Below are 13,784 nucleotides of genomic sequence, written 5' to 3'. Positions count from 1 at the left end.
TCACTGGAGACATCGATCATGATAGGACACACATAACAGTACCCAAAAACGAACAGGAATTTGGCCATCTTGGTTTTCGTTTTCCATTTTTCAGCAAAAAAAGGGGTTGTACTTTAACGTACTCCTCCTGGGGACTTTAACCAAAGGAGTCCTGGTGAAAATTACATATACTACGTTACACATATAGGTGATGATAAATTGCAAACACAATATTCCTCCGCCATAAGATGGTATGGCGACAATATTTGCTCCAATGATTCTCTACGCAAGTTGCATAATAACATAAGAATCATTAAAGGAACCGTTTGAAAAAATGACAAGTGTTTCCAAGGAATTGATACACTGGGAAACTGTTCTGAAAAAGATAAACATCGCTAACTACAATAGAAATCAAATACATCTCAGTAGCATAAATAGTAATTTGGCCAACCCAATTAGCATAATTACTGTACATTAGTGATGTGCGGATCGATACTGAAATATCAATATCGCAGATCTTTCTGCTCTAATGTTCTCAAATCAAAACATCAATACTTAAGTTATTTGAGATTATGTGTATAATTAACAGGAACAGTGTAAAAACGTAACTAAACTTGTGATTGAGGCTAAGTGTCATAGTCTAATGCTTTTATTTACATGTTCAGTATTTTCATGTTAACATGTTCATGTAACTGAATTGTGACTTACCTTTTATTCAAATAGCAGTCCTTATTAATGTATTTATTTTTAGGTTTTTATTATGTTACTGATTTCCTTTTGTCATGGTTTGAAAACCTATGTTCTTTTACTTTGTGTGATTTTGTCTTCTGTTTTTTTTATTAGCTTGGTTATATTGTTATGCATGCCACTACCTGAAAAAACTTCAGGGTCTGAAATAAGTATATATATAATAATAAATAATATTAATAAATAATATACAATATTAAAAGAATAATATACAATAATAAATAAATAATAATAAACAACAAATTCTACATAATAATAATAAATAAATAGCTGTATTCTTCATGCTATGTTATTTGAAATTCCCAACTTTAAATATTTTAGCAGACATATTAGGTATATTTGCACAAAGTATCTGTACCGGATTGGTATCGCCGATACCAGCCAGAATTTTACTCAGCATCACATCGGAAAAGAAAATCAGTGACAATGCACATCACTAATTAGCTACAAATTGTTTTTATTATTTGGGACTCTAACTACCTTTGGTGATGGGGGATGGTTCTCGTCATCAGAGAACGAGGGTGAGCGGGGTTTCCGGCGCCGCCGTGTGGGTCTGGGCGTTGCAGGAGGGGACGGCGATGGCGTGGTGGGCTGAGACTTTTCTACGGACTGCTCGGAATCATCCTGGAGATCATCTTGCAGTTCAGAGCCGGAGTCTTCACTCAGGGAGTCATCTTCATCAAGATCTTCTTCCTCACCACTGCCCTGTGAGCCACAGACATGCAAGTCAGCAGCCAGATTGCGTAGATTCAAAGTCCTTTAATATCACATCGCAGGAAGAAAGTGCCCGTGTGTGCTACCTGTGGAGACCCAGCAGGCGTGTTATCAACAGAGGCTGAAGAGCGCCGTTTTTTATGGACGAAGAGCTGCTTCCTCCTCTTCCTCCTTCTGGCTCTCCTTTTCACTCCAGGCTCGAGGTTGGTGTGACCTCCAGGCGGGCGGCCGACACGTTTACTCTTCTTTTTTCCGTAGTAATATGCTGGGGGCGAGAAAACAAGCTGTAAAGCCGCATGCCAGAATAGATTTTTGGCATCAGTGAAATTTGAAAAGCATTGATCGTTTTAATTCATGTGCATAATAAGAGCGTAGTGATTTTAGTCACACACACAGCATAGATTTGCACTAAGCAGTAATTAGAATAACAGTAAACATTAGTAGTCAGCACCTCACTTATATTAAAAAATAACACCAATGCAAAAAATTAGTTTTTAATTTGTTCAAATTATATTTTCCAAGACGAAATGTAAAAGGAAATACCGTAACCGTAACGTTTACAGTGTTAATATTTAAACTTTTAACTGTTATTCAAGTGTAAATAGAAGTTAACCAATACCAACAATAATAACACACTTTAATAACACTGCTAATCCAAACAGCGACACTGGAGTTTTACTGCTTTGAATATGAGCCTGTTTTCTGCACTTAACTTCCTGTGTTTTCCTCTTTTTTTTACCTATATTCTTCCAATCTTATCCCTTAATCTGTCTTTGGAGGAAATATTGCATTAATATAAAAAAAGCAAGACAGAGGAAATCGTCCAATGCTCGCTAAACTGAGCTCTTTTAAGGCATTTTGACTTCTCACATGTGTCCAACTCAAGGCCCCTTATATTTTTTTATGTGGTCCATGAAAGCCTAGAAATAATATGCCTCAATACCACACTTCACCTTTATTGAAAAATGTAATTTTTCTTTAAATTTTACCAGAAAAAAAAAATGGATGCATCTGCATATCTTCTAAACTTTATAATTATCTGATCATGTGACAAGATATTCCAACATTTCTCTCTGTTATCAAAAATGTCACCTAAATTAGCAGGTGTTCACATACAACTTTTTCACTTCCGATATAATATCCCAATATTGGAGTCTTGAGTATTGGCCGGTACCGATATAAATCCGATTCGATATCAGTAGGAATCAAACATGCTTTTATCATTTTGTTGAGTGGAATGTCAGAAAAGGTTTGGCCAAGTGAAATTACTCAAACAGAAAACAATGGAAGGTATGAAAAACACAAACCTATTTATTACTAACTGTCTAGAATGGAGTTATGCTGGTTTTAGGGTAAAGAGGAGTGGTAATTGTTTCTTGCAACACGTAGAGGCCACAATAATCCATTAAGTTGAAGGGGAACCGCACTTTTTTGGGGGGAATTTTGCCCATCATTCACAATCATTAAGAGAGACAAGGGCACACAAAGTTTTTTTTTTGTTATTTTTTAGGGTTTATAAAAACCAAACAAAAAAAGCTTGTAGGATCCTCCAAAACAACTTCAAAACCCTCCATCAACATTTTATATACACGCGGTAATATATATATATACATACAATGTAAGAGTAGACACAGTCATAACAATATATAATGTGTACCTCATTTACCGTATTTTTGTGATTTTAAACATTACCAAAACTTTCCATTGATTTCTTTACTCATAACAACGCACTTCCTACTTCTTCAACAACTCGTGTGTGTTGTCATCTTTTCAGACTTTGTAATAAATTGACTAAGGCAATTATCCATCCATCCATCCATCCATCATCTTCCGCTTATCCGAGGTCGGGTCGCGGGGGCAACAGCCTAAGCAGGGAAACCCAGACTTCCCTCTCCCCAGCCACTCCGTCTAGCTCTTCCCGGGGGATCCCGAGGCGTTCCCAGGCCAGCCGGGAGACATAGTCTTCCCAAAGTGTCCTGGGTCTTCCCCGTGGCCTCCTACCGGTTGGACGTGCCCTAAACACCTCCTTAGGTAGGCGTTCGGGTGGCATCCTGACCAGATGCCCGACCCACCTCATCTGGCTCCTCTCGATGTGAAGGAGCAGCGGCTTTAATTTGAGTCCCTCCCGGATGGCAGAGCTTCTCACCCTATCTCTAAGGGAGAGCCCCGCCACACGGCGGAGGAAACTCATTTTGGCCGCTTGTACCCGTGATCTTATCCTTTCGGTCATGACCCAAAGCTCATGACCATAGGTGAGGATGGGAACGTAGATCGACCGGTAAATTGAGAGCTTTGCCTTCCGGCTCAGCTCCTTCTTCACCACAACGGATCGATACAACGTCCGCATTACTGAAGACGCCGCACCGATCCGCCTGTCAATCTCACGATCCACTCTTCCCTCACTCGTGAACAAGACTCCTAGGTACTTGAACTCCTCCACTTGGGGCAGGGTCTCCTCCCCAACCCGGAGATGGCACTCCACCCTTTTCCGGGCGAGAACCATGGACTCGGACTTGGAGGTGCTGATTCTCATTCCAGTCGCTTCACACTCGGCTGCGAACCGATCCAGCGAGAGCTGAAGATCCCGGTCAGATGAAGCCATCAGGACCACATCATCTGCAAAAAGCAGAGACCTAATCCTGCGGTTACCAAACCGGAACCCCTCAACGCCTTGACTGCGCCTAGAAATTCTGTCCATAAAAGTTATGAACAGAATCGGTGACAAAGGACAGCCTTGGCGGAGTCCAACCCTCACTGGAAATGTGTTCGACTTACTGCCGGCAATGCGAACCAAGCTCTGGCACTGATCGTACATGGAACGGACCGCCACAATAAGACAGTCCGATACCCCATACTCTCTGAGCACTCCCCACAGGACTTCCCGAGGGACACGGTCGAATGCCTTCTCCAAGTCCACAAAGCACATGTAGACTGGTTGGGCAAACTCCCATGCACCCTCAAGAACCCTGCCGAGAGTATAGAGCTGGTCCACAGTTCCACGACCAGGACGAAAACCACACTGTTCCTCCTGAATCCGAGGTTCGACTATCCGACGTAGCCTCCTCTCCAGTACACCTGAATAAACCTTACCGGGAAGGCTGAGGAGTGTGATCCCACGATAGTTGGAACACACCCTCCGGTCCCCCTTCTTAAAGAGAGGAACCACCACCCCGGTCTGCCAATCCAGAGGTACCGCCCCCGATGTCCACGCGATGCTGCAAAGTCTTGTCAACCAAGACAGCCCCACAGCATCCAGAGCCTTAAGGAACTCCGGGCGGATCTCGTCCACCCCTGGGGCCTTGCCACCGAAGAGCTTTTTAACTACCTCAGCGACCTCAGCCCCAGAAGGCGATTATTTTTGGATAAATAAGGATTTACAACTTTATCTTTTTGAACCTGAATATAAGGATTAGGAACATGTCTATGAATGTTCTCATTCATTCAGGTCATTGTAATCTCTGGGCATTCAATCGATGGGAACTGGACTGTTTGGTTTGTCAATTAAGTAGGTTTCATCAGTTTGTGCTTATAGACTTAGATTGGTCAGATCTAGTCTAGTGGCTGGTGCCAAAACCCCAAATATTTACACTCCAAAACCAGGCGGGTGTGCCTGGGCAAGGATAGTTCCGTCTTATCGTAGTGAGAAAACAACCGTTTGATGCAAACAAGCAATCCTAGTGTCAAAGCCAACGACAGTCATCGAACTGTGATTTACCCTTGTAAGCACTGAGGAATCGTGTGGCAGAAGGATCGCTGTGGATCGACAACTACCAGTCCAAAATAGTCAGAGTCCCCCATGTTAGCATTCCATTCAGTAGTAAACAAATGGCACCGCTTGGTTATTATACAGGTTACCGAACGAAAATGAAGAATTGTTGGCAGTTTTTGAATTAATTTCTAGAGTGATTTAGACGCAGAATGGACTGCTCTCATTAGCAACATTGTTAACCACCCAGAACAAGACTATTAGTTTGAATTACAAAGCAAAAATTAAAAATATTTGTGTTCTTCCTTCTTATTGGGATTGCGAACAATAAACAAAATTCCTCATTAAGTGCAGTTGCTCGTCAAGCTTATGTTGTGTTCATTCAATGATGCAGACATGTTTGTTACTGGATACTTTCTAATACACTTCTGCCTTGGAGACTCTTCATGTCACTATGATTATTTGATATTTGTTTAGCTCTGATAGCCTATAGCCTACCATGTTTATCTTTTGTAAATAACTTAATTAAAATACAATAAAAGACCAACTTTGTGTGCTTATTGAAGGATATCGGATCGATATCAATATCAGATCAGCACTTTGACTTATGATTTTAAAGGCCACGACTACCGACCACCCAGTTTGATAGTTTATATATCAATGGTGAAATATTAACATTGCAACACATGCCAATGCGGGCTTCTGAGTTTACTAAATTGCAATTTTAAATTTCCCGGGAGTTTTTTCTTGAAAACGTCACGTAATGATGACGTGTACGCTTCACGTCACGGGCTGTTAGGAATTTGAGTGCTGCACACACACAAAGCTTTAACGGCATAATTACACAGTATTTTGGAGATCTGTGTTGCTGAATCTTTTGCAATTTGTTCAATTAATATTGGAGAAGTCAATGTAAAAAGATGGAGTTGGGAAGCATTAGCCTTTAGCCACACAAACACACGGTGATTCCTTGTTTAAAATTCACGGAGGTGAAACTTTACTATGGATCAGAGCGGACATGGATCCCAACCGAATGTCAACCAGCAGGTTTCGGTGAGAAAATTGTGGTTAAAAAGTCGCTTCTTACCGGATATCAGCTGAGCTTGCCCCGGTAAGCTCAGCTGACACACCCCTCCGACTATCAGGTACTGTTAAACTTACTAAAATACTAGCAACACAATAGAAAGATAAGGGATTTCCCAGAATTATCCTAGTGAATGTCTCTAAAAACATATGAATACGTCTCAATGCAATCACGTTTTGTTTTAAAACATTTTTTTTTTTTTTTCTAGTCCATCACTATCAATATCCTCAAACACAAATCTTTCATCCTCGCTCGAATTAATGGGGAAATTGTCGTTTTCTCGGTCCGAATAGCTGTTTTTGTTGTAGGCTCCCATTAAAATCAATGTGAATATGTGAGGAGCCATCAACATGTGATGTCATCGTCTGCGACTTCCGGTAGAGGCAGGGCTTTTCTCTTAGCACCGAAAGTTGCGAACTTTATCGTGGATGTTCTCTACTAAATCCTTTCAGCAAAAATATGGCAATATCGCGAAATGATCAAGTATGACACATAGAATGGACCTGCTATCCCCGTTTAAATAAGAAAATCTCATTTCAGTAGGCCTTTAAAACAATATAGCCTGTAAATAGAATAATCAATATGAGGCAATTATACATTTACATTCGTATACAGTATATTTATAGTTACACGAGACCCTCCGATGGCAGCCAAAACCGCGATACGGCCCTCAATAAAAATGAGTTCAACACCCCTGCTTCAGAGGTTCTAAGCGTGTATGAGGAATCCACATACTGTATTTGGTCTTGGTGAGGACAGAACAGTTCTCCGAGCAGCGTTCCAGAACCATGCGAGGTCCAAACAGGTTTGGGCAGCACTCTAACTTAATGCAGGTCTTCCTGCAGAAGTCAGCCACACAATCTGCAGTGCGAACTATTTCCATTGTGGCTCGGTAGCTTTTTCCCTTGTATCTAAAAATCAAAGAAGACTCTTTTCAACAAGGAATACACGATTCAATACCGCCTTGTTGGTATTACATCTCACATGGTTACAACATGAAATGCTTGAAATCAATGCAGTGCATATATTTACTTCTACTTGAGCTTTGAGTACATTCACACAACCATCCAGTATGTATACTACACCAGTCCAGCAGTGAGCTCTAGTACTATTTCTGCTGTTTAAGATAACAAGGATCTGAGGATAAATGGTGTTTCCCCTCACTTGGCTTTGAGAGTCTCTCCATGTCCTTGCCAGCGACTCTCCTGATCCAGCTGCAGCTCCCTCAACACGCGGCTCGGCTTGTATGCAGAATTAATGAGCAGAGTCAAAACCTGCACAAGCAGAGAAATGCAACACTTTATGCTGGTGGTTGTTTTAATTGGAGCCATGTGCAGCTCTGTCAAATGTGCAAAATGGGTATGACCACATTATCTACTTCAAGTATCTGTAACATGAATTTTACAAGGATGATCTGATCTAACCTCTTTAAGCACAAGGACACAGTTTCCAGGTCCGATGAACTGTGGCAACTCAGCAATCCGTCCCTTATTTAGGTATGGCCCGGAGAAACAGCGATGATTGAAGTAGATCTTGGGACAGCAGTATTTCCCGTTCCCCTGTCCTGCAAAGTGGATTTAAAAACACAACATGCAAATGTTGGAGCAGGCAACACAAAGGGAAGCAGTTTGCGCTTATTCAATGACAGATTTGACTAACCAGCCTCTGGGTGGTTAACCATCTGCTGCTTTACATTGTCAGGTGACAACGACTTTGGTGGAGCTCTGCTGTAGAGTGGTGCAAAATGAGTCAGTCGGGCTAGGTCGGACAATAGGAACACTATTTATACTCACTGTTTCTCAGGCTGCACCACAGCAATCTTTCTCACATTCTCCACTAAAAGAAAAGGGGAGATCAATTTAAAGCAAATTCCTAAAGACAGGTTTTACCTTAAAGATGTTTGCATTACATTTTTGAGAAAATCTACAGATTGGTAACATGATTAAAATGATTAAAACAATATATTGTTTGCTATGAGGGGAAAACCCTCTTACTATTTATTGCTAACTAATTTAAATAAAATAATGAAAATAAATGTTTAATCAGGATCATATTCAGATTGTAGGCATGATCCCAAATAAGCAGTGCTAAATAGCATGTGCAAACTATGAAATTGCGTGTACAATCAATGGGTGTGTTGTGGGTGACAAGTGAAGTAAAAGTAAGTAAGAAAATAATTAAAAGTTGTACCACCCTACGTAAATTAGGTCACCATAGAGACATTCATTTATTGCACATTCATGTTTTATGTTACAAACTGGTGGCATTTTGCTATGTTTTAAAACATGCAGCACACAACTATAATTTGTGCCAGAGGTGAGCTCTGGAAGATGCTGGCATTAACTGTGATGGCGTGCTGGGACGATCCAGATGCAGGAAAATGCATGTTCCAATAAGTTTTTTCATATAGGCAGTATAGTGTTTATTTTTGGCGTCTGCTGTCTTTGAAATCATCCCTTAAAGTCATCCATCCATTTTCTACCGCTTATTCCCTTTCGGGGTCGCGGGGGGCGCTGGCGCCTATCTCAGCTACAAAGTCAGTGATTCTCAAACTGTGGAAAAGAATCACTTAATTAGATATTCAAATACCGAGTTACTGTTCAAAATGTGTGTAATGTTACAGTGGCCAAAAATACAAAATATACTTGTTAAATAAAACCCCTGCCTTACTTTTTATGAATATATAGGCCTATGATGCTTCTATATTTTAATATTGGTCATTATGGTGGTAAATGGAGAACCAATTATTTTCTGAGGTGGTACTTGGTGAAAAAAGTTTGAGAACCCCTGCCTTAAGTAATCAGCTCAAATATGGAATTGCTGGACAGACAGTAAGTCTAATATTTACATTTCTGACAGGGAAATGTAGATTAGTGACACCAGCAGTGTTGCAAAGATAATTCTCTCACTTCATTGTGTGTCATATTGCAGCGAATGCCTTGTTCCCACCACGGCGCAGCAATTTGTGCTATTTACCAAACATGCTAAACATAGATGCAAATCAGTTACAGGCTTTATAAATCATATAGTTCGTGCTAAATGATTACATTTGTATCTCCTCCTCTTACTAGGTTGGGAATTTACATTCTGATCATATATTCTGCATGTAAATGAAGATATACACACTAAATTTCCTAGGTTATTCAGCTAATTTAAGAGACACAATCTTCAGCGCACAAGCCTAATAGATCAGCTTTGCACAAGCTTTCAAGTTTGCATGTAGCGCTGTCAAAGTTAATGCAATAATAACGAGTTCACTATAATTTCCTTTAACATCGCTCATTTTTTTGACGTGCAATTAACTTGCACGCATCCTGTCTGATCATTCGTCCATTCAGTAGTGCGGGAAAATGTCGGTGCGTTCAGTTATTGTTGAGCCACGAAGTGGAAAAAAATAGCCGATAGAAATGGACAAAGGAAAGGGTACATTATGGAAAGCCCATGTCCAAAACCATGGCAAGTCGTTCTCCCGACATGACAAGTCTAGCCGTGAGTCATCATCCATGCAGCAAAAGTCTTTTGGCACACTTGCATTCAGAGAGGTGGAGCTTCACTTCTGTGTTAGGATTACAGTATAGTGCATTGATAACATAAAATGTAGATTGTTACTGTAACTGGGATAAAAGCTCAGCAGAAAGGAAAGATGGTAAGAAGGAAGTTTAGCAAACTAATTGTCCAGTCATGCCATAAAAACGTGAACCTAATTGGTTTTGGGTACACTTATTAATGATGAAAAATAAAATTATCTGCGATTAATTATTTTAATAGTTTGACGACTCTAGTTTTAATACATGGAAACCTTCAAAAAATCTGCACCTATATATTTTAAGTCTTTAATTTTACTTGGAAAATTACAGTAACTTCTATCAATGTAAAGTCTCATCAGAGAAGTTGAAATGTATTGTGTAGTATTTTAATATCTGAAAGGTTGCTTGGATCTAAAAGAACAAAACGTCAACAGTATAGTTTATTCATTTTTTTATTTTTATTTATCTTTCTAGTTATCATTATGTATACGTATTGTTGCATTTGAACCACTGTATTGTTAATAATATAGGTAAACGATTGGTATTGTTCATGATCTATAGCGCTTTTTCTATTGGTATTTGTATTGTTCCAGTTGTAGTGTAAAAATGCTCATTGCCATTTCTATATTATTTATTTCACTAACTGCTTCTTTGCTATCACTTTTGCGATCATATTTGTGCATATCGTATGTGCTGGTGTTGTTCTATTGTTGTTGTTGTTTTTGTTGTTATTGTTGTGTTTGCTGTTGTTGTTTTTGTCTCTCTGTCTGATTCCCCTCTTGTCCCCACGGTTTCCCCCTCTGTCTTCCTTTTTTTCCTCTTTCTGTCCCCTCCTGCTCCAGCCCGGCTGCACCACATGATAATATAAATACATTTAATAAAGTCAAATTCAAATAAGGCAACAAGAGAAGTATCCTACACTTCTCTTTTGTAAAGTGAATCTGAACAGCCGATATAGGCATCTACATCAACTATATGATTTGCCTGAGAAGCTGGACAGGACAAAAAATAAATAAATAAATAGTACAGTTCGAACTTTTCATTGATTTTGCAGTAAATATTGTAAGAATAGCAACAATATATACCGTACGTTGTAAAGTACAATACTGCTTACCTGCAGGCTTAATAGGGTACACAAGAGGATAGCCAACTGTCTCACACCAGCTGACCGGAAAGATGTCCAAAGAATCCACATGGACTATCAACTCCGGCATGGGCTGCTTGAGTCCTACATTAATGCGGGTAAAAATATTAGATTATCACCTCCCTTAAAGGGTATTCTGCTTGAGCGACAAATATATGTTAGAATGAATGATCTGTGACTATATTAATTAAATGTAAATAAATACCTTGTTTTTTCCTCATTAGTAGAGGTGTCAAGGCTTAAAGCCCAGTAAATTTAGATTTTAAATGCATACAATATGTACTTTCATCCACTGAAGTAAACACATTCTTTCACCCTGGTTCTCACCTTCCAGGCTGAGCCAAACGTATTGCCCTTTGACCCTGGTGACTGTTGCCACGTGGATGTTCTCTGGGAACAGCAGGTTGACAGCCTCCAGTTTCATGGACTCTTTGAAGCTGTGTTCAGACGTCTCCTGTTTAAAAACAAACAATTAAATGATTATTTTTACCGCCGTAATGTGTCAAAGTGCAAAGGTGACATCTATAGATTTCACCTTAATGATTAGACAAAAACTACACCATCGATTTCTTGGAACTTTGTGCATACAAGTAGGTTACACATGTGCATAGCAAGAACACATGAAATGTCACTGCATACATGAAGAAATAAATTTTTTGCTGCCTTATTTCAATCTGACGGTTAACACCACACACTATATATAATGTAACGGAATTGTACAATTCATTTTTTTTTTTTTATATTTCTTTCTTATTTGCCCACTCCCAAACATTAGTACAGCAGGGGATTTTCTTAAGGACACGCACGCACGCACGCACGCACACACACACACACACACACACACACACACGCACACACACACTCACACACCCACACACACACACACTCACACACACACACACACACAATTTCCCAAAGTGGATGTGAAATATAATTATTTGTCCCGCTACTTAGAAGTGTCCAAAAATAATCAAATTAAGCGACAAAATCAAAGGCTCCAGGTTGTGCTTGCTCATAAAAAAGCGTACAAATATCGACACTTGTATAGTTACTGTTATCGCTCCTCCCACCAGTAATTAATGGGACCTTCACATTGCACTGTAGAAACAATCAGAAGATTTAGAATAAGCCACAACACAGTAAAACTGTAATAATGCAGTGTTGTCTTATGAAGTGATGGTCCTTGCAAAGGGCCTAAAGTAACGGATGCAGGCCAACCTCACTAAATCTCACATCCCAACGGCAATGGCTCATTTGCAAATCCGCTCAACTTAACTCTTAACCAATGGGTATGTGGGTACTGGTTAAAGCTCAGCAGGTAAAAAATCTGGGTACTATCTTCGACCCAACTCTCTCGTTTGAGTCACATATTAAAAGCGTCACTAAAACGGCCTTCTTTCATCTCCGTAATATCGCTAAAATTCGCTCCATTTTGTCCACTAACGACGCTGAGATCATTATCCAAGCGTTTGTTACGTCTCGTCTCAATTACTGTAACGTATTATTTTCGGGTCTCCCCATGTCTAGCATTAAAAGACTACAGTTGGTACAAAATGCGGCTGCTAGACTTTAAGGTTTTACTACTTACCTATAAAATACTACACAGTCTAGTTCAGCCTATCTTGCCGATTGTATTGTACCATATGTCCCGGCAATAAATCTGCGTTCAAAGGACTCTGGCTTATTAGTGATTCCCAGAGCCCAAAAAATTCTGCGGGCTATAGAGCGTTTTCCATTCGGGCTCCAGTACTCTGGAATGCCCTCCCGGTAACAGTTTGAGATGCTACCTTAGTAGAAGCATTTAAGTCTCATCTTAAAACTCTTTTGTATACTCTAGCCTTTAAATAGACCCCTTTTTAGACCAGTTGATCTGCCGTTTCTTTTCTTTTTCTCCTATGTCCCCCCCTCCCTTGTGGAGGGGGTCCGGTCCGGTGGCCATGGATGAAGTACTGGCTGTCCAGAGTCGGGACCCAGGATGGACCGCTCGCCTGTGTATCGGTTGGGGACATCTTTGCGCTGCTGATCCACCTCCGCTTGGGATGGTTCCCTGCTGGCTCCACTTTGGACGGGACTCTCGCTACTATATTGGATCCACTTTGGTCTGGATTTTCACAGTTATGTTAGATCCACTATGGATCGGACATACACAATATCATGTTAGATCCGTTCGACATCCATTGCGGCCCTCTCCAAGGTTTCTCATTGTCATCATTGTTGACGTCCCACTGGGGTGAGTTTTTCCTTGCCCTTATGTGGGCTCTACCGAGGATGTCGTTGTGGTTTGTGCAGCCCTTTGAGACACTTGTGATTTAGGACTATATACATAAACATTGATTGATTGATTTGCAGCGCTGGGCTGCGCGGAATGCTCACTGTTACACTTGTAAATAACACTGTGCTTTATCAGGAATGCTTTGTGTTGATATGACGACAACAATTGATCCAAAGTTCTTTGCTTTGAGTTCTTTCCTTGTTTATACATTGTGCTGTAAATGCAATTATGTTGTCAGTATTTCTTCCTAATGTTTAGGAAGTAGTTAATATGAAACTGTATTTCTCAAGAAAACCTTTTTTCATTCTACTAAATGTGTTGCTTACATTTAAAGCATAACAATTGGCTTAGTGAGACAGCTCTTATCTCAAAACACTCTTAAGTTCGGGCACTTCTTAAAGGGGGTGATGTTATGATTATTTTTCTACATTTAAAACACTTCCTTGCGGTCTAACTAACATGTAATTGTAGTCCTATGGTCAACATATTGCATAGATTTTCTTTTACATATCTGCTTCAAGCTGCTTTCTGACAGTCTCCTTTATATGCGGCTTTTGTTGGCGGTCTTATTTGCGAGCCTCCACTTCGACTGCGTCTTCTCCGTGTCATAT

At 40.1% G+C, this 13,784-nt stretch overlaps 1 protein-coding gene across 3 annotated transcripts in view; it reads right to left on the bottom strand.

Annotated features, from left to right (window-relative positions):
• Positions 1 to 13,784, bottom strand: part of LOC133535280 (scm-like with four MBT domains protein 1) — an 82,621-nt gene that overhangs the window by 7,791 nt on the left and 61,046 nt on the right. For 2 of the 3 annotated variants that reach the window (XM_061874960.1, XM_061874958.1), the window contains exons 11-19: positions 11,229 to 11,355; positions 10,872 to 10,985; positions 8,024 to 8,066; positions 7,890 to 7,957; positions 7,655 to 7,794; positions 7,395 to 7,504; positions 6,966 to 7,141; positions 1,527 to 1,705; positions 1,207 to 1,431 (exon numbers count right to left, since the gene is read on the bottom strand). In XM_061874960.1, coding sequence (XP_061730944.1) covers positions 1,207 to 1,431; positions 1,527 to 1,705; positions 6,966 to 7,141; positions 7,395 to 7,504; positions 7,655 to 7,794; positions 7,890 to 7,957; positions 8,024 to 8,066; positions 10,872 to 10,985; positions 11,229 to 11,355 — 1,182 coding nt within the window. The remainder of the gene's footprint in view (positions 1 to 1,206; positions 1,432 to 1,526; positions 1,706 to 6,965; positions 7,142 to 7,394; positions 7,505 to 7,654; positions 7,795 to 7,889; positions 7,958 to 8,023; positions 8,067 to 10,871; positions 10,986 to 11,228; positions 11,356 to 13,784) is intronic. The other variant, XM_061874961.1, reaches the window with a different exon arrangement.

This window comes from Nerophis ophidion, linkage group LG16 (genome assembly GCF_033978795.1).
Source record: "Nerophis ophidion isolate RoL-2023_Sa linkage group LG16, RoL_Noph_v1.0, whole genome shotgun sequence".
Classification (NCBI taxonomy): domain Eukaryota; kingdom Metazoa; phylum Chordata; class Actinopteri; order Syngnathiformes; family Syngnathidae; genus Nerophis; species Nerophis ophidion.
This window is presented reverse-complemented; position numbering and strand designations above follow the sequence as displayed.